Source organism: Mytilus californianus, unplaced genomic scaffold, assembly GCF_021869535.1.
Source record: "Mytilus californianus isolate M0D057914Y unplaced genomic scaffold, xbMytCali1.0.p SCAF_4, whole genome shotgun sequence".
Taxonomy (NCBI): Eukaryota; Metazoa; Mollusca; class Bivalvia; order Mytilida; family Mytilidae; genus Mytilus; species Mytilus californianus.
The window spans coordinates 64,816,358-64,836,007 of NW_026262690.1; the positions used below are offsets into that span (position 1 = coordinate 64,816,358).

At 30.8% G+C, this 19,650-nt stretch overlaps 1 protein-coding gene across 1 annotated transcript in view; it reads left to right on the forward strand.

The window, feature by feature from the left end:
* The first annotated feature begins 212 nt into the window (after window positions 1-212).
* LOC127737007 (uncharacterized) overlaps window positions 213-19,650 on the forward strand; it is a 50,203-nt gene continuing 30,765 nt past the window's right edge. The window contains exons 1-8 of the mRNA XM_052247562.1: window positions 213-248; window positions 11,753-11,896; window positions 12,617-12,772; window positions 13,396-13,767; window positions 14,367-14,528; window positions 15,219-15,621; window positions 16,139-16,290; window positions 16,673-17,036. Coding sequence (XP_052103522.1) covers window positions 224-248; window positions 11,753-11,896; window positions 12,617-12,772; window positions 13,396-13,767; window positions 14,367-14,528; window positions 15,219-15,621; window positions 16,139-16,290; window positions 16,673-17,036 — 1,778 coding nt within the window. The 5' untranslated portion in view covers window positions 213-223. The remainder of the gene's footprint in view (window positions 249-11,752; window positions 11,897-12,616; window positions 12,773-13,395; window positions 13,768-14,366; window positions 14,529-15,218; window positions 15,622-16,138; window positions 16,291-16,672; window positions 17,037-19,650) is intronic.

The following is a 19,650-nucleotide window of genomic DNA, read 5'->3' on the forward strand; positions in this document are numbered from 1 at the left end:
GAACATGATTTATAAGCCTCGTACTTGATTACGATTATAATATACAACAACGAAAAGTTTCAAATAAAGGATAGGTGCCGATTGACGTATTTAGTAAAAATATGTACAATGTATTCAGGATATATAAATACAAATAAAGTATCTAAATATAAATGGGACATCCCAATTTATTAATATTCTATGACCATATATATACAAACTGACCACACAGATAACAATCAAAATGAAGACTGTTGTTAAACTGTTAGGTAAGAAAAAAATCTAACAAAAAAAACTTTAATTATATTATATAATGATTTAACATTACCTTTTGAAAAGTATTTTATTAATTTTTTTATGCATTATTTAATTTAATTTTAAATTTGACCAAGGGAATTAAAGTGACTCATGAAATAGGCTTTGTCCTTTCCTTATACCAATTGGTCATTTTTTGTACAAACAAGTTTCAAACAGTTTGTATTCAGCTCTTCAAACAGATTAGCTGGAGGAAAATTATGAAGTAATTGTAGTGTAAAAGAAAATATATCTACCATCCTATTTCAGTTATTGAATTTCTATTTTCATGAGAAGGTTAATACAATTTTACACTAATTAAAACAAAAATTGACTTAAAGTGACTAAGATACCATCAAAATGCTGCAATTACAAATGAAAAACAGAAAGTATTACTCCTTTTGATCTGGTAGTTGTATTTGTGCCATTTAAAATAAACAAGTGCAACATAATAATACTACCATGTTTTGTTTTCATCAGCAATGAAGCAAAATGAATTCTTTTTTTTCAACTCCCATGAGTCCCATACCTTTACTACAGTAGAGCATGATTTTACTTTCAAATAACCACTGTAGTAGCTCCCAGGACACCTGTCTACCATCTGAGATATAAGAATTTTCTACTAGCACTGCTAATGGAGGGTGGTTATATGTCTACCAGGTCATGGGAAGCTCTGCTGTATACAATCAAGGGTCCATATACCATAATCAGAAGATCCAGCTCCTTACCCATACTAAACTAATTTAATCTCTTTGATTCTCTATGGGTTTTAAGTTAAAGCACTTAATGATACAGGATAACATGATTTTTTTCTTCGAAAATTACAACTGTACCAGTCAGGGTCTTAACCTGGGACCCATGAAGCAGTAAAAAGTAAAATCACAAAAATACTGAACTCCGAGGAAAATTCAATCGGAAAGTCCCTAATCACATGGCAAAATCAAATGACAAAACACATTAAACGAATGGACGTCATCTCTCTACCAACTGAACTAAAGGATTATTCTACTAGTGCAGCTAAAGGAGGATGGTTATATCTACTAGGTCAAGTGAAGTAGCACTGCACCCTTATATATAAATAATAGAACGCTCTTATTACTGCATATAAAGTCAGAAAACGTTAAAAATGGTAGATTGGTGTATGTGACTTTAATTTAGGAGCATTAATCAATTGTCATATAAGTAAAGTTAAGAACACAAATCAGTGATAGCATGTGCTTCAGCATACAGCAATCAACAAATTTAAAAATAAAAAAAACTGGTTCACACTTTCGGTACATGTTTCATTGAAACTTGAGAGTATCATGTATTTAAACCGCAGTTTAATTGCACAATTAGAAATTATTGTGTAATACAAAATTAGGAAGTCATCATATGAAACAGGAAGAGAATACAATTTCAAATAACTGAAAACTTCACATCTAATATTATATTACTAGTTCTATGAATCAATAAATTTTAAGATATAGGACATTAAATAAGTAAAATAAATGAATCCCCGATAATATCTTAAATATATATCTCCAAACGTTGATGCTTTGTATTATGTTATGATATAAGTGGTGATATTATTTACTGGTAACAACAAATCAAAGCATTCCTCTGTGCTGTGATCCAGCCAATTATTTACCTAGACAGACAATTTTGCTTATGTAATTTTCACTATTTTACATATACCAACTCCTGTAAACATTCCAAGAAACCAATTAAAACTTGGAATAAGTGATATTGGTCCGAAATTTAAATCTGTGGTCGGCCACAATACCTGTGCATGTTAACTATAAAATAATGCCTATAAATTTATTGGCTAACTCAACAACATAATCTTCCCAGGTGAGACAGCAACACTGTCATAAAGTTGATAATCAAAATGAAGCTTACACTTGCAATGCATGCTTGTGATACGAAACACAATTCCTACATTTAGTGTATGTAAGTGGTATTCAGGGTCAACCAAACTTTTTCCTAAGCATTTTGCACTAGGTATGGGTTCATTTTCGGAAGACTCATAGATGCAAAATGAACACTGGTTGTTTCCAAAGGAATTTATAATGAGAAAACCGGTCTGTAAACATGATGACCATTCTGATTGTCTACCAAAATGTGGGATAGACCAATAAATGTTCTTCACAAAAAATTACACAAATGTACTTTGGGATAGTCATTTAGGCCTCACAATATAGATGGGTTTTTTTTTTAATATAAAGAAATTTTTTTTACTTATTACCCAAAAAAAGCGTAAGGACGTTCTTACCAAGTGTCAGAAATTGTTATGCTCATATCTTTATGTTTTCCTTTATACTGAAAATGGGTTGTAAATGACAATTCTTTGATTGTTTCTATTCTTAATTTTTAAAGACTCAGGACAATTTAGACCTTGACATATAGTATTGACACCTTTTTTGTACTTTTGTTGCAGTCTCATTGATATATAACCCACATCTACTTTATTATGACTGAATGAAGATTCGGGAAATATGTCAATGAGACAACAACTGAATAATAAAACTAGAGGCTATAAAGAGCCTCTGTCGTTCACCTAGGTCTATGTGCATAATCAACAATGGACTATCTCCAACATTGTAGACAAGAATAGAGTTCAAGACAAAAATTTCTATTTTGTTGATCTTGAATTGCTGATAATTTAGTCTGTTAAGTTTCTCTCTATCTTCTTTAGTTTTTGCTCAAAACACTGTAATGCAAAAAAATGTAAAAAAAAATCCTCATTTAAGGGCAATCACTCCTATGAATAATGACAGTCTACTAATTATATTGGCCAAACTTGCCTTGTCGATCATTTTTGTGATTTAAAGTTTCTATTTATCTATTAAAATTTTTATCATATAAGGTAAAATGCAAAAAAATGTAAAATCATCATTAAGAGTAATTACTCCAATAAAGAGTCATCAGAAAATTTCCTCCATTGGTCTTAAATGTAGATCTTGTCTTGCTGATCATTTTTGCTTATTTAAGTTTCTATCTATCTATTATAATTTTTAAGATATAAGGTAAAAACGTAAAAAAATGGTAAACAATGTCATCAAAGGGCAATAACTCTAATTAGGAGTCGACTGACGATATCAACCATGCATACTTATTCATAGATCTTGTCTTGCTGATCATTTTTGCATCTTAAAGTTTCTCACTATCTATTATAGTTTTCAGGATAAAAGGCAAAAATGAAAAAAAATGGTAAAATTTGTTATCTAAGGGCAATAACTCCTATTAGAAGTTGCCTGACCGTTTTGATGTCGATGAACAATTGGTAGTATTCAACATTCTGAACATTTTTGACTCTTTTTATAACAGTTTTCAAAATAATAGACAAAACTTGCATTTTACCCCTATGTTCTATTTTAAGCTATGTAGGCCATCTTGGTTGGCAAACAGGGTCATTTGACACATTTTTTAAACTAGATACCCAAATAATGATTGTGGCCAAGTATGGTTAAATTTGCCCCATTAGTTTCATAGAAGAAGATTGTTGTAAAAGTTAACAATGACGACGACAACGGACGACAGTTACCAATTGATGAGAAAAGCTCACTTGGCCTTTCGGCCAGGTGAGCTAAAAAGTAGCACAAAAGACATTCAGAAGTAGACACACCTTATTCAATAATAGAAAAAAGAACAATCAATTTTCAATTTTCAATATTCTACATGCACAAAAAACATGAAGAAATAACACAAGACCATCAATATTGAGGTTTCAGACATGGGAATTTTTATCAGAATTTATACAAGAGGAAAATTATGATAATAACTTAAGACATCTTGTTTGGTTTCAAATTTCAATTAATGCTGATTTTTAATTACTGATCATCCGAACAAGGAAGAAAAATCCTATTCATCATGCAATCTTGATTTTTCCATTCCTCCTTTTATTATTAGTTCAAATCTTCATAAACTTATAATAAACAACTGAAATTTTTTGGTTGTGTGGTATTGAATAAATGGAATCCCAGTCATTATAAAAAATAGGAATACCCTGGATAAAAAAGATAGATACAACCTTCTATGGTTAGTGGAAAATAGTATTTTTCATATATCAACCCAATATGATGATCAATCTAGCATTGCTGGGTAAGAAAAAAATACATAACAGTGGCGGATCCAGAACTTTTCATAAGGGGGGCCCGCTCCAGTCATGCTTCAGTGATTCCCTATATAATCAACAAGATTTTTCCCACGAAAAGGGGGCTCGGTCAATCCTTTTATCTTTTGTTGAAAAGGATTAAATGCTATGTGACAAATTAGAAACTTGAAACTTAAATCTATTTGAAGGACACTTTTAGTTCATTTACCTTAATATTGTATTACCTGGAATAAAATCTTTGTAAAGCAGACTAAAATATAGTATGAAACTATTCTATCCCAGCCAAATTTTTGTGTGCCTGTCCCAGGCCAGGGACCTTGTCAGAAGTTGTTGTAAGGGGAGGGTTGAGATCACAAGAAACTATCATATCCCAGCCACATTTTCGTGTGCTTGTCCCAGGCCAGAAAGTCTGAAACTGTGTCAGAAGTTGTAACGGGGAAGGGTTGAGATCACAAGAAACTATATCTTTACCCAGCCAAATTTTAACGTGCCTGTCCAAAGTTAGGAACCGTGTCAGAAGTTGTTGTAACAGGGAAGAGTTGAGATCACAAGAAACTATATCTTAACACAGCCAAATTTTTCAAAGTCAGGAACTGTGTCAGAAGTTGTTTTTCTTTATTTCAAGATTAGGGGGTATTTTCCAGGTCTTAAATTGTTTCTTACTCTCAAATATTGGCTGCTGTTATATAATTCCTTTTTTTTGGTGGTGGTGGTTGGGGGGAGGGGGGGGGGGGAAACAAGTTTTATAACTATCTTTTGTCTATACACTAAGCTTAACTGGTGGTTGATGGTGCATACACTTTTAAAATCAACATTACAATTTAAACAAGATGGAAAAAATCTTTTTTTTTTTTACCAACAAAAAAACTTTACCATATACATAACCCATCTTGTTTAATTATAATCTAATCATTGATGTTTAGGAAGAACATTGCTATTTAAAATAATACAATTAGTTCTCTGCTCCAATTAATGGTTCATCAAATTGAACTTATTATTAACAGAGTAGTAGACAGGTGATTTCTTCTGGACATTATCCAAAGGAATTTCTGTCATAAAAAATTGGAATATCCTAATATAAATGAAAAAATTGTCTATGGTCAGTGAAAAATAATATCAACCACATATTAACACAAATGAAGATCATTGTAACACTGCTGGATAAGGAAATAGTAAATCCTATATAAAACATTAGTTTAAATTGATTTCCTCTTTATAGGTTCTTATCAAACATGTTCCACATAAATTATTTTGTTTATCTTTTATTTTTAAGGATGAAATTTAATACTTAGATGACACATTCGAAACTTGAAACATGTATTAATTTGAAGGACACTTTTCCTTTATTTATGTCAATTTAGTATGACACAGCAAAGACCAATAAGAAAACATCTGTTAAAACAATTTTCTATCTAGTTCTTACAATAAATATTGACTTGATCAATAAAAACTGTTTTCCTAATGCATGGCCTGACTATGCCTCAATAAAGGGATGACCTCTAACATTTAGAACCCTTTTTGGCAAAAAAAAGGTGAAAAGATCAAAGGCATAAATGACCCGAGGGTTGCTCATGATATTTCTTAAACATTGGTGAATGAATTGTCTATAATATAAAAAAAATAATATGTAAAAATTTATAAATTTTAAAATCAGAAGTACACAACTTCAGTAGATGAGCAAATTTATTGTGAAGTATCAAGGATCTAGGGTGAAAACCGCAGCAGGAAAACTCACAATTGGCAGTTCTTAAGAAAATTTGGCTTTACCAAATGGGAATAATAATAAATTCTATAGAAGCACGTTCACAACTTCATATTTGTACAATGTGTTCAGAACATTTCAAAGATCTGGGTTGAAAACTGGGTTGAAAACTGATTTGAAAACTGGGTTGAAACTGATGAAAATGGTACCGACATTTTTTTTGCTAACAAAATGAGGTTATAAACAAAAGTCTGAAAAAAGGGAAAAATCCCCCCCACTTCCAAAAAATCTATTATAGCAGGTGCACATCTTCAATTTGTGTAAAATCTTCCTGCGAAATTTCAGGGAAATGGGTTGAAAGCTGTAGGGGCTCTCAATTACACAAAATAGTGGGGTTGGGTACCCACTTCTCCCCAACGACCCATCGTACATTTTTATACTATACCTGGCCAACACGAATACACCTTATATAGATATAAGAAGATGTGTATGAGTACCAATGAGACAACTCTCCATCCAAGTCAAAATTTATAAAAGAAAAATATTATAGGTCAAAGTACGGTCTTCAACACCGAGCCTTGGCTCACAACGAACAACAAGCTATAAAGGGCCCCAAAAATTACTAGTGTAAAACCATTCAAACGGGAAAACCAATGGTCTAATCTATATAAAAAACGAGAAACGAGAAACACTTATGAACCACATCAACAAACGACAACTACTGAACATCAGATTCCTGACTTGCAAACAATTGCAGCGGTTTAAACGTTTTAATGGTACCCAACCTTCACCCTTATCTGAAACAATAGTGTAACATCACAACATAGAAAGACACACTATAAAATATCAATTGAAATGGCTTAACTCAATCAAAAGACATATAAACACCAGTGAACATACACTGAACAAATAAATTTGATCTATGATACAATGTAAATACAAAATAAATAAACTAAGGGAAGAATAATAAAAGTAACACGTTATACCGCTGTGAAATGACACTAAAATAGTAGTACATCCAAGATATGGGTAGTTCTTTATTCAAAAGTTACCCTTGTAAAGTAAGTAATTAATACCGTTTTTATACATTATAAATCATATAAGTCTAACATGATATAACAGGACATTCATACTCTTTAATCTTATCCTGTTAACTTAGATAATTCTTTTCGAAAATTACCAAAAAAAAGCTTGACTTATTATAATTGCCTTATATGGTACAATTCAATATGATCAATACAAGATTGTAGTTTTCATTGAAATTACGTTTGTTTCATTCAAAATACACCCGTTTTTTTTAATTTTCATAAACATTAATAGGCTATTTGAAATGTATAGTATGTAAATATATACCTAGGTATCACAAATATAATTTTATATCAGTACTTTTTATAGCTATAATTAATATTCAGAGTATATTGTAGTCAATTTAAAACAAAGGGATAACTTTTTCAAGATGGAAAAAAATGATCCTATAATTAGTTCTCACACTCTAATTGCCCAATTTTATAAATTCAATTTAAAACCAGAAATTTTTTATAAACACTGTAAACCTCTGAAAATTTTTGTTTTCTAGAATTAGGGATTTTCAGATTCATTTTAAATAATAGGTATACCCTGAATAAAATTAATATTTTCAACTTCTATGTTCTAAGGAAAACAGTTAATCTAGTAGATCAACACGATCAACATCAAAATGAATATCTATTGTCTACTGCTGGGTAAGGAGCGATATAAATCTGTCATAAACTATAAGTTCTGATCAGATAATATTACCTACACTCATACACTCGTAGTAGAGATGTCCTATATTTTTTAATATCTTATTTAGAAATTATTTTTTTTCATTTTTCTTATTTAATTTTATGAACAATTGTTTATATCTTTAAAATTATCAGAAACTTATTTATGTGAAGGGCATGTTTCCTAAATATAAGTCAATATTTTATCTAATACATGTATTGGTGTATCAGATTAACTTTAAATTGAATTGAAATGAATATTTCCTTCATACATAAATAAATAAAGGGCCTCTCCAGCAGAGTTAACTTGTCAAAAGTTGTTTATTCGTGAATGAGTGTCAATGTATAATGTCTTCAGTATTTTACCAAAACATTTGATTAATATGAATGAAATTAGATGTTAGATATACTTATATATGACAGCAAGTAAACAACACAACAAATGAAAATAAGGTCAACATTCTTATAAATTGTTAAACACTGGACTACAGGGTGTCAAATTGTCTGGGAAACTTTTGAAGTTCCACACTACTGATGTTGATTCAGGTTAATTTTGAGGTTTCCATACAAAAGTTAATCAATCAGAACTTGTTATACTTGGGGCAATTTAGAATTTTGTTGTTGGGTTGCTGTCTCATTAAGTCTCATTAAGTAATGTTCATATACATATTGGATTCCTTTGTATTTTCTTTCTAAAAATATAAATTTTGTGTTCCTTGGAATTAATTTTCATTTCTTTATTTTTGTGGGTTTCTTTATAACTTCAACTTGAAACAAAACTGACAGACAATTTAACAAAAAAAAAACTTGCACATCGAATCAAATAAGTCCACAGTAATGTGATGTATTTTTTTTATTTTAATTTTAATTCCTATTTTTTTTTCCCTTTTTTAATTGGGAGTTAGGGTCATTGGGTTGCTACCTAAATGATATGTCCACCACATCTCCTTTAATTTATATTCAAAAGGGTTGAAAGTTACAGTATACAGTAAAAGACTTTTATAAATGATATAAACAAGTAAACTTATATACTATAAAATAAAGCTGAACAAATCAAACTTTAACGGAGGGAGATTTCAAGTCAAACACTTCTGATAAAATGGAATCTAGCTCATTGTCTGGTTGTTGAAGAAAGGAACAAGTCAAATTATGTTAAAACCTTCACCACTTCTTTAAAATAGATTTAAATCGAAGAAAGCAGACATACATGTGAACAATAGAAAGAATAATAGACGATCATATACTATTAACCTGCCACATTCTGTATGTACCTGTCGTAAGTCAGGAGCCTGTAATTCAGAGGTTGTCATTTGTTGCTGTATATCATATTTGTTTTTTAGTTCTTTGTATTATACAAGTATTCTCGTTTGAATTCTTTTACATTCAGGGCCTTTTATAGCTGACTTTGCTTTGAAGGCCCTACAAAGACCTATAGTTGTAAAATTCTGGTCATTTGGTCTCTTGTGGAGAGTCTTCTCATAGACATTCATACCGCATCTTTTTGTTTTTATATTAGACAGACTGAAAGGCTTTCTATATATAGTGCGTTAGCTTGATCGAATAGACAATTCGTAAGGGTTCCGCTGAAGGTGTAATACCACCATTGATTTTCCCCTATTAATCTTTGTTAAATTTGCACTTTTCAAAAAATTGTGCAGAATTTATCTTTGTTTCAAATAAAGAAATACTTGGCATGAGTAAAGTTTGATCCTGTCCAGTACTATAGAAAAAATTTCACATAACATTTCATTGCATATAAGAAAATAACCATCACTGGAAGTTAACCAATCAAATTTTCCCCCTTTTTTAACCTGTATACAAGCTTTAGTAACCATGTAACCTCAAGTTTCCAAAATATTCTATAGAAACCCCAAATAAAAAAATAATGGTGCTTTGAAATACCCAAGATATATGTTTATGACCCAGAAATGTTTTACTGCAATGAAATGTAGGATCAATTACCTACAACTGTCAAATTCAAGGGAATATTTTTTTTCGACCTATTTTCGTATGCAACCGGATGTGACGTACTATGATTTGGTGGTATTACACCTAAAGAAGACTTTTTTGTTAAATAAACTGAATGTGACTTTTTTCCTTTGTTATACTGGTTATTTCAAGCATGCCTGTCAAGTTTTGTCATAATCAGTTCAATAGTTTGAGAAAAATCTAGTATAATGTAAGACGACATCTGCAGCGATTCGAGCTAAATTTCTTCGAAAAATCCAAACCAAGCCGCATCATGATAGAATATAGTGTGGACCAATAAATGATCAAATATTTATCTCATCTGCCTACAAACAGTTGAATATGATACAAAAGATGACTTTAGAATGATAAATACTACCAATGGACCTCTTTGTCTTCCTTATAAGGTCTCTTTTGGTCCATTTATACCTCTCATTTCCTCAAAATTTCTACTTTATAGGCCAATAAATAAAAAATTTGGGGTAACTTTCACTCATTTATGATAGAAATGTTATAATAAATGATTAATTGAAGTATTCAAGCTGAATGAACTATCCGTATAAAAGTTTACAGTCTCCAAGGAGGTTTCAATAAGTCCTTACGTAAAACTTAAATTTACGCCGCGTTCTAGAGAGGGACATAAAAAGCTTCGCTTTTGGTGAATAATTTGTTGTTACTGCTTTAAAAATAATTTCATTTACTTAAAACTATATATTTATTAAAGTATTTCTTAGGAAAAATTTTCTAGTATAGCAGAATATAAGAAAAAAGGAGAAAAAGCTCCCCAAAACTCTAAGTATGGCTTATTCTGTCAACTAATATTCATGGTAAAGTCCTATTTCAAGGAAATTTTCTCATAAAATGTGTTTTGGAGACTCAATCCACTCAGAATATTTCATTATTAGTAATATTTCACTTAAATAGCAAGAAATTTTAACACATGAGAGTACTCACAAGGTCAAAGGTGCATGTACAGCTTCCTATATTAGGTGTAATACCACCATTGATTTTCCCCTATTAGTCTTTGTTAAATTTGCACTTTTCAAAAAATTGTGCAGAATTTATCTTTGTTTCAAATAAAGAAATACTTGGCATGAGTAAAGTTTGATCCTGTCCAGTACTATAGAAAAAATTTCACATAACATTTCATTGCATATAAGAAAATAACCATCACTGGAAGTTAACCAATCAAATTTTCCCCCTTTTTTAACCTGTATACAAGCTTTAGTAACCATGTAACCTCAAGTTTCCAAAATATTCTATAGAAACCCCAAATAAAAAAATAATGGTGCTTTGAAATACCCAAGATATATGTTTATGACCCAGAAATGTTTTACTGCAATGAAATGTAGGATCAATTACCTACAACTGTCAAATTCAAGGGAATATTTTTTTTCGACCTATTTTCGTATGCAACCGGATGTGACGTACTATGATTTGGTGGTATTACACCTGAACCCAGTGTCTCGCCTACTTTTGCTGTTAATCACAAGCTCAACAAAAATGAGGAAAAAAATCAATAAAAATATTCCTTTAGATACTATCTTTTGATTGTAAGAAGCTTCTGTCAAAGTTTTGTATGAATCCAGGATAGTTTATGAATCTAATAAATGTTTTAAAAACTTTAACTGCAGACTGTATTTAATGTTAACTGGAAGAAAAACTAAGTCTATTTATAAGTAAAATACGGATAAACAGGTACAAATTTTAACAAAATTTCCTTCTAGATACTAGCTTTTGATCATAAACAAGCTTCTGTCCAAGTTTGGTAGAAATCCAGGATAGTTTAAGAAAGTTATTAAAATTTCAAAAACTTTAACCACAGAGTGAATATTTGTGGACGCCGACGACGACGACGCCGACGGAATGTAGGATCGCTATGTCTCGCTTTTTCGACTAAAGTCGAAGGCTCGACAATAAAAATAAATCAAACTTCCTGTGCTAACCTTGATGTTTTATTTTACATTTCAGTGTTAACATTAGTGATTGTAGAAGTTGCAGCAGAAAGATGCATGTCTTCATGGGAAGAATATGACTCAGAAACACAACTGTGCTGTGATTTTGGAGTAACATCCAAATTCAATGAACATGGACAGGAGTTAGATTGCTGTAGTGGTAAGTTTCATAGGGATTTTACTTCTGAAACTGATTGGATATTTGTCATTATATAAGTATCCTGTTATGTAAACAGGAAGATGATGACAGTACAATTTTTTGAATAGTTCAAGGTCTCCTACAATATTATTGTGACAATTTGCATGTAAACAAAACAAATATTTTTATGATTCAGCATGTCTGAAAAAAAATATTATACACATTGTGTATCATATAAACATCTAATCCACAAAACTTTCAATAAGGAAAGGGAAAATAGTGAGGACAGCCAATCCATAAGAATAATATGTTTTGGCACTGGTACCAACATTCTATGCGTGTCTTTTCAGACTGGAAACTTTCATGTTTTAAAATTTAGTTCTATTGAATCTCATTTTCAGAAGCTATGTCAGCTTTTAATAAGAATGATATCTAATTCAATCAACTTAAAACTTCTATGAAGAATGTTGTTCAGTTTTGTTTAGGTTTCTTATTGTCACATATACATAAAAAAGGATCACACGATCTACCAAGTTTCCTCCAAGAAAATAGACTACTATAATACAAAATAACACATGGTACATATTGCCTGACTTGGTATAGACACTATTTATATTACAATTAATGTAACAACCTTAATCATTGAATAAAAACAACAAAAAACACACATTGAACCCACTGGCTGAGACAAGATTTATAAATTAAATAATATCGAATCCATACTTTATTTTTTATCTTTAGAAAAAAGATTTATTGTTGACACTGAGATATGTTGTAAAAAGGATGTGTTCATAAAGCTTGCAGAAGATGGTAAAGAATTAAGCTGTTGTGGAGCTATCCCTTACCAAAAGTCAGAAAAAGTCTGCTGCAATAACATCTTGCATGACAAAATTAATGGTAATATGGTAACTTAGATTAAGATTATAACACGATGTTGACTGCTGTACCCCTATTTTTGACATTTTTACCTATTATGTCTTTTTGTTTTGTTCACACATCATTGTCAATATAATGGAATTTTATGTGACTGTCATACAAGTGAGAGGTTTAGCTAGCTTTAAAACCAGGTTTAATCCACCATTTTCTACATAAGGAAATGCCTGTACCAAGTCAAGAATATGACAGTTGTTTTCCATTCGTTTGATGTGTTTGAGCTTTTGATTTTGCCATTTGATAAGGGACTGTATTTTTGTTACTTTACTTTTTAGTGTTAACCTTAAAATGACCTTATGAAAAAATTTAATTAAATTAAAGATTATTCAAATTAGGTGATTAAATTTTAAACATTTTAGTAGTCTTAGAAAAAATTCACAATGGATGGGTTTTCAGGAGATCTTTTTTTTTTTTACAGATATTGATGCCCTTGTTAAAAGATCAATCTATTTATTTCTATTAAAGATAAAACTTATTCAATTTTTTCAGTCCATCAAAGAAATTAATATGGTGGTTTATTTCTTTCATCATAGTGCAACCAATTCCAATGAGTCTTTATAGTATTTTTATTTTATTTCTATATCCAGGTATCAATAGTTGCTGTGGTTCAACACCTATTGACCCAAAAACAACAACTTGCTGTAGGGATAGAAATGGTTATAAAAAGTCACACAGCATAGGAACTCGCAAGAAATGTTGTGGGGTTGAATATTACAACAAAACAACACATTACTGTAAACCCAGTAAGGAAGGAATTGTCCTACCCTTATTTAAATCCTTATGTAACAACACCGAGTATGACATTAGGAAACAGAAATGTTGCTCCACAACGTTACATAATGTCAGTGATAGTGATGAGCATTATAAATGTTGCGGCACAAAGTTGTATAATACAGTTCATGAAAAATGTTGTGATGGAAGTTTTACCATACCACATGATACTGAGTGCTGTGAAAAAGGTATTTTTTTTCTATTTTCTATTTATTGTATTTAAGATTTGTATGCCGAGATAGCTATAAAAAAGTAGACTGATTCCTGTATGTTGAAAACCCTGGGATGAATGTACAAACATCTATGTTTGGATTGTTAGTGTTTAACCCCATGCTCAGCACTCTTGGCTATCATGTGCAGCCAAATTTTATTGATGGAGGAAGCCAAAGTGACCAGAGAAAATCATCTACCTTTGGCAGACAAACTGGCAATCCTAGTCAATTAACATCAGAGTTCAACTCACCTGCCACATGCAGGGTTCTAACTCACAACCTCAGTGTTGATAGGCTACAGTGATACTGTAGACTTATATCAACATCTGTGAAAATTCAATAATTTCCTTTCTTAAAAATGTAATCTCTTTCACACATTTCTTGATTAATATTTCACTCAGAACTTGTTGGAGGATGAATATAAAGGTTGGAAAGCAAACACATTATCATTTAACAGACAACTTGTAGGGATGACCTCTGAAATTTTTTACTCAACTTTTGAAAATTAAGGGTCGGAATGTACAATTTCGACAACTGCATTCAATTTATTCTACATAAACATCTTTTTGATGTAGGCCATTACCATCCAAGTAGTCAGAAGTGTTGCAATGGGCTCCCTATCAACATAACATCATCAACAGAGGACTGTTGTGGGAATGGATTGTATGACAGTCAATACCAATCATGTTGTGGGATTGTAATATACAACACATCCTCTCACCAGTGTTGTAAACCTGGTAAGTAACTGATTAAGCACGACAAAAATCACACTGATATAGAATTTGAAAATTCATTACTTATATGGTTATTAAAAGAGTATAACATCATTACTGATTAAGACCAGTAGTTTGTGTGGCTACATCATCTATTACACATTTGTTTCACTCCAATTAAAACTTAGTCATGACAAACTTTACGTGGTGAAGTATTAAGAAATTGAAGCCCACAAAAAATAATTTATTTTTAATAGATTACGTATTGCATGCAAGCAGATTACTGTGTTGAGTTCTTCTCTTATTCTTATGCAGTACAGTGTGGATGGTTGAAAACTGTCACACAATTTGAGGAGTTACTATTCTTATTATTTTTTAATTATAAAGTTGTTGTTCCTATGATATATAACTTTTTCACTAATTCTTATCACAGCTATGCAACTTCATTTTACTTCAATTAGGATATAATTGTAGTTTTAAAATATTCATGCCATCCACCCAAGTTTCATTGCCCATAACCACCCGGACATATTGTTTACCATCTCCCTCTTTGAAGGTTTGAAAACTAACAAGTAACTCATCAACTTAACAAAACATAATCTCAAGCTTCCTAAAATGGATTATTTCTGTGCAGTTTTCCATATAAGGAATACATAATTTAAATATTAGGCATGCAAATGGGCTTTTTTTATAGTTAACATTTTTTTTTAACAGGAGGTGACATTATTGTTAAATCTTCTGAATACAAATGCTGCGGAAAAGCCAGTTATGACAGCCATGAAGATGTTTGCTGCACAAAACACAACTCCAATCATGAAACATTTAAAATAATTACAAAATCTGTTGAATACCATGACACATGCTGTGTTCCTTCTGACCTTGAGAAAAGTCAGTCCTATTCAAGTATTACACATAGATGCCAGCTAGGTGGTATTATTAATAAAACTGATATGTGCGGTAACGACCAATATAATGAGACCTCAGACCTATGCTGTGGAGGAGTTTTGGATAAGATGGGGTTAGATGAAGGAAGAGATTGCTGTGGAATAAAAAGTTATAACAAGACTACAAAGATCTGTTGTGACAACACAATTTACTTAAAAACAAACAAACAGAGGTAAGAAAATAATGTATTTTAATGGGGCTTCCAGTTACACTCACAATATTATATCAAAGACGAATGCAAACATCCATGTTTTGTTGTGGAGTGTTGAAGTAATGTAAATGTGGAATACAAATAAAAACAGGGAAATAGTAAATACTTTATATAAAGAATAAAAGCGAAAGCTTTTGATATTCACAACAGCTCATAATAAAGTTAAACATCCATAAACTTGGTTATAACTCAGTCTGATGTAATATGAATTTTAAAAGTTTGCAATGTTAGTAAACTAATTATATATAACATTTATTTATATCCCAGTATTTACATCTTGGGTAAGCTTACTTTCAAGTCTGCTTACAAATAAAATTTCTTTCAAACTAGATTTGAGTATATTTACTGCAAATATTTTAATACATTTAATCATTTTGGATTCTTATTTGGTTTTGGCAGGTTTTTTATTGTAGACTTTTTGTCAAACATAATCTGAAATTATATACTGACTTTTAAATGTTTTACATTATATTAACAGCTGTCATCAAAATAGCATAGAGTATATAGATGAGATCCATCCTACACTGCCTAGGCATACAGACTATGGAATATGTTCTTACTGTTATTTACACAGCATCGAGAATGTCAAACTATTTCTGGAGTCAGCTACTAATCTATGTAAACAATTTGGTAAGTTTAAAACAAATTACTAGATTTGATAGAAAAATGCCAGAATTATTTTTAAACTATTATCATAATATTGAATACTGCCTTCGAAAGCAAAAATATATCAAGTATTTGTAACAGTACATAAAACACTTGAAAACATTTGACATGCTGTAAAGGGACCACAAAACAAGATGTCTAAAGAAACATGTCTTTTTCTAAAAATTTTACAAAAAATACTATTTGAAATTAAATTCCCAATATTCTCACCATTTTTATAGCTTGACTAACAATACAAATAGACATTTAAAAGAATGTAAAAAAGACATTTTTGCTTTTTAAATAAAACATATCAACTAAAATTATTTTGATTATAGAAAACATTTTAATTAAATTTTACTTTCAGTTCTGAAGATTGCTAATATAAACACGTCAATGGCTGGTAACACAACGACAGTGGATGGTATCATACGGAAAGATTTGATCTCTAAGGAAACTTTTAAAAAACGAAAGTTTCAATTCCAGGTACCTTGCACATGTCAACTGAACACAAGACCAATTATCCTTCTGACAAACCTGGATGATTATAGCAATCTGTTGAGATTAGGTGACAGTGACCTAATTATTCCATGGAGTAAAAGAGCAAGCAATTACCTGCAGAAAAGGGCAAGACAGTGTGTAAATGACAAAAAAAAATTTGCCTTTGACAATGTGGCTGGGATCAAAATATCTATTGAATTTACAAAACCTGAACTGAAAAAAAAAGGAGTGTTATAACAACATCTCAAATTAGGTCAAGGAATTAAAATTCTTGTTTCCTATGAAAGTATAAGTTTCTTTACACTTGATTTCAAATATTTCCAAGAATTAGTTATAAAGTTTGCTATCGCTTATCATGAAAATAATTGTGACTTCCTAAAAAATAACAATGCCAATATACTTTTCATAGGACTCGAGCAAGATGTTAATACTACCAGCCAATGCTTTGCCAATTCCCCATTTAAAATATAACAATATTGTGGAAATCATATAAGTTTTAAGTCAAGAAATTATTAGGGAACTGACATCCCAAACAAATTGTAATTAATAAGTCGCATTATTTATGTTTTAAATCAAACAAATTTCACAAAACACCTTCTTTTTTTTGAAGAACTGGCCATAAGAACTAGGTTAGAGAGGTGGATATTGGTAAAACTAGTTTAATTATACTCAGGTTGTAGGATGTTGAAGATAGTTGATAGACTGTATGAAAAAATATATGTGAAATCTCAAAGACAAGCAAAATCAGTTCTTAATCTAATATCATTTTGTTAGTAATAACAAATGTTGATATGGCTTATTATTTTGTATTATGTTACTATACTGCCGTCATCAATATCATTAAGTTTATGTCCATCTCATATGTGTGAACCTTAGTCTTATTTGACTGTAAAATGGCCTATTTATCAACTCCTCATTTTACTAACATGCATTGTTGTAAATATACATGTTTATTTATGTAATATTACATTTTATAATAAAAGTGTTTTAGATCCCTGATTGTTGTGGCTAAATTTCTATAAAAGGCAATTTCCAATTGTAAATTATTGTTACCATAATACCTGTAAGTTTAAATCATAATTATCATCATTTAATTGTTTTCCTTTCCAAAAGAGCTGTATATACATCTACAACAGGATCAACAGAAAAACAAGATGCTTAAGTTTAATATTCCACAGCTTCTGTTCCCTATCATGATTTTCTTAACAGAGGGTCATATTGCTTACAAAGATGCTATATAACCAAGGGTTCCAAATTGTAAAGCTGAAGTCATCCCTTTGAAAGTTTTAAGGAGGCAATCTTAATTTGGTTGATTGTTATGGAATATTTGTCATAGATGACCATGGATATGTTTCAATTCTCAGAACCACAATCTAGGCCTCTTTTCCATGATTTAGACATCACCGAATGTGACTTATCACCTAATGTCTGCTTGCAAGGAGTTCTAAAACAAGTGCCACTAGTGGAGAAGGAACTGCTTACCCTTGAACTAAGGTTCAAGTTAATCAATATTTATAATTCTGTGATGTGTCTGGTTCAAGATAGTCAATATTTATAATTCTGTGATGTGTCTTGTTCAAGTAAGTAAACATTTAGAGTTCTGTGATGTGTCTGGTTCAAGTTAGTCAACATTTAGTTTTTTGAGAGGTGTCTGGTTCAAGTTAGTCAACATTTAGAGTTATGTGATGTGTCTGGTTCAAGTTAGTCAATATTTAAAATTCTGTGATGTTTCTGGTTCAAGTTAGTCAATATTTAGTTTTTGAGAGGTGTCTGGTTCAAGTTAGTCAATATTTAGTTTTCTGTGATGTGTCTGGTTTAAGTTAGGCAATATAAAGTTTTCTGTAATGTGTCTTGTTCAAGTTAGTCAATATTTAGTTTTCTGAGATGTGTCTGTTTCAAGTTAGTCAATATTTAGTTTTATGTAAGGTGTTTTGTTCAAGTTAGTCAATATATTGTTTCCTGTGTGGTGTCTGGTTCAAGTTAGTCAATATATATTTAGTTTCCTGTGGGGTGTTTGGTTCAAGTTAGTCAATATTTAGTTTTCTGTGATGTGTCTTGTTCAAGTTAGTCAATATATAGTTTCCTGTGAGGTGTCTGGTGGTTGTTGTTTGTCTTAATTTGCATATTTTTTTTTTGGTTATGGTGTTGTCTGTTTTTATTTGACTTCTTGGTATTTTCTGTATCTCTAGATAATATAATAAAAATATATTTAATTTTATCAATGCGTTTCTGATAAGTTTATTGTTTTGTTTTTTGGTAAATTCTGCGGTGCTCTATAAATATTACTATAAGTAGATGTAGTTTCATTGAAATTTAAACTAGATGTATTGGCAGAACTCCTGCAGTCTTATTGTTTAATGTACATTCCTGGGAAAGATAACGTGAGCAAGAGTTGTATGGTTTGCAAATGGTAATTACCAAAAATAAAATGAAGGGACTTAAAAGTAAGTCAACCAAAACCAAATGCAAAATTGATCTGTTAGTTAACATAATATACTAATGTACTAAAAGAAAGCTGCAGATCTACTGCACCTACAAAAAAGTCTTAATAATTAAATATTTTATTAAGTTTTCTATGTCCAAGTACTTTAATTCCTTAAAAACTAGGTCATACCGAATAAAATGCAAACTTGATCTGTAAGTAATTGTTATACACCAATATACCAAAAATTCAGATCAATATCTTCAGGCATGACGAAAAAGCTCAGAAATTGTTTGAATTCAGAATGACAGTAGGATGGAACATTATATATCTTGCCACTTAGTGGCAGGGGCAAGAAAATAAATCAATATAAGGCCAGCATTAAATAAAAGAACATATCATTCAAATAACATTTTTAAGGA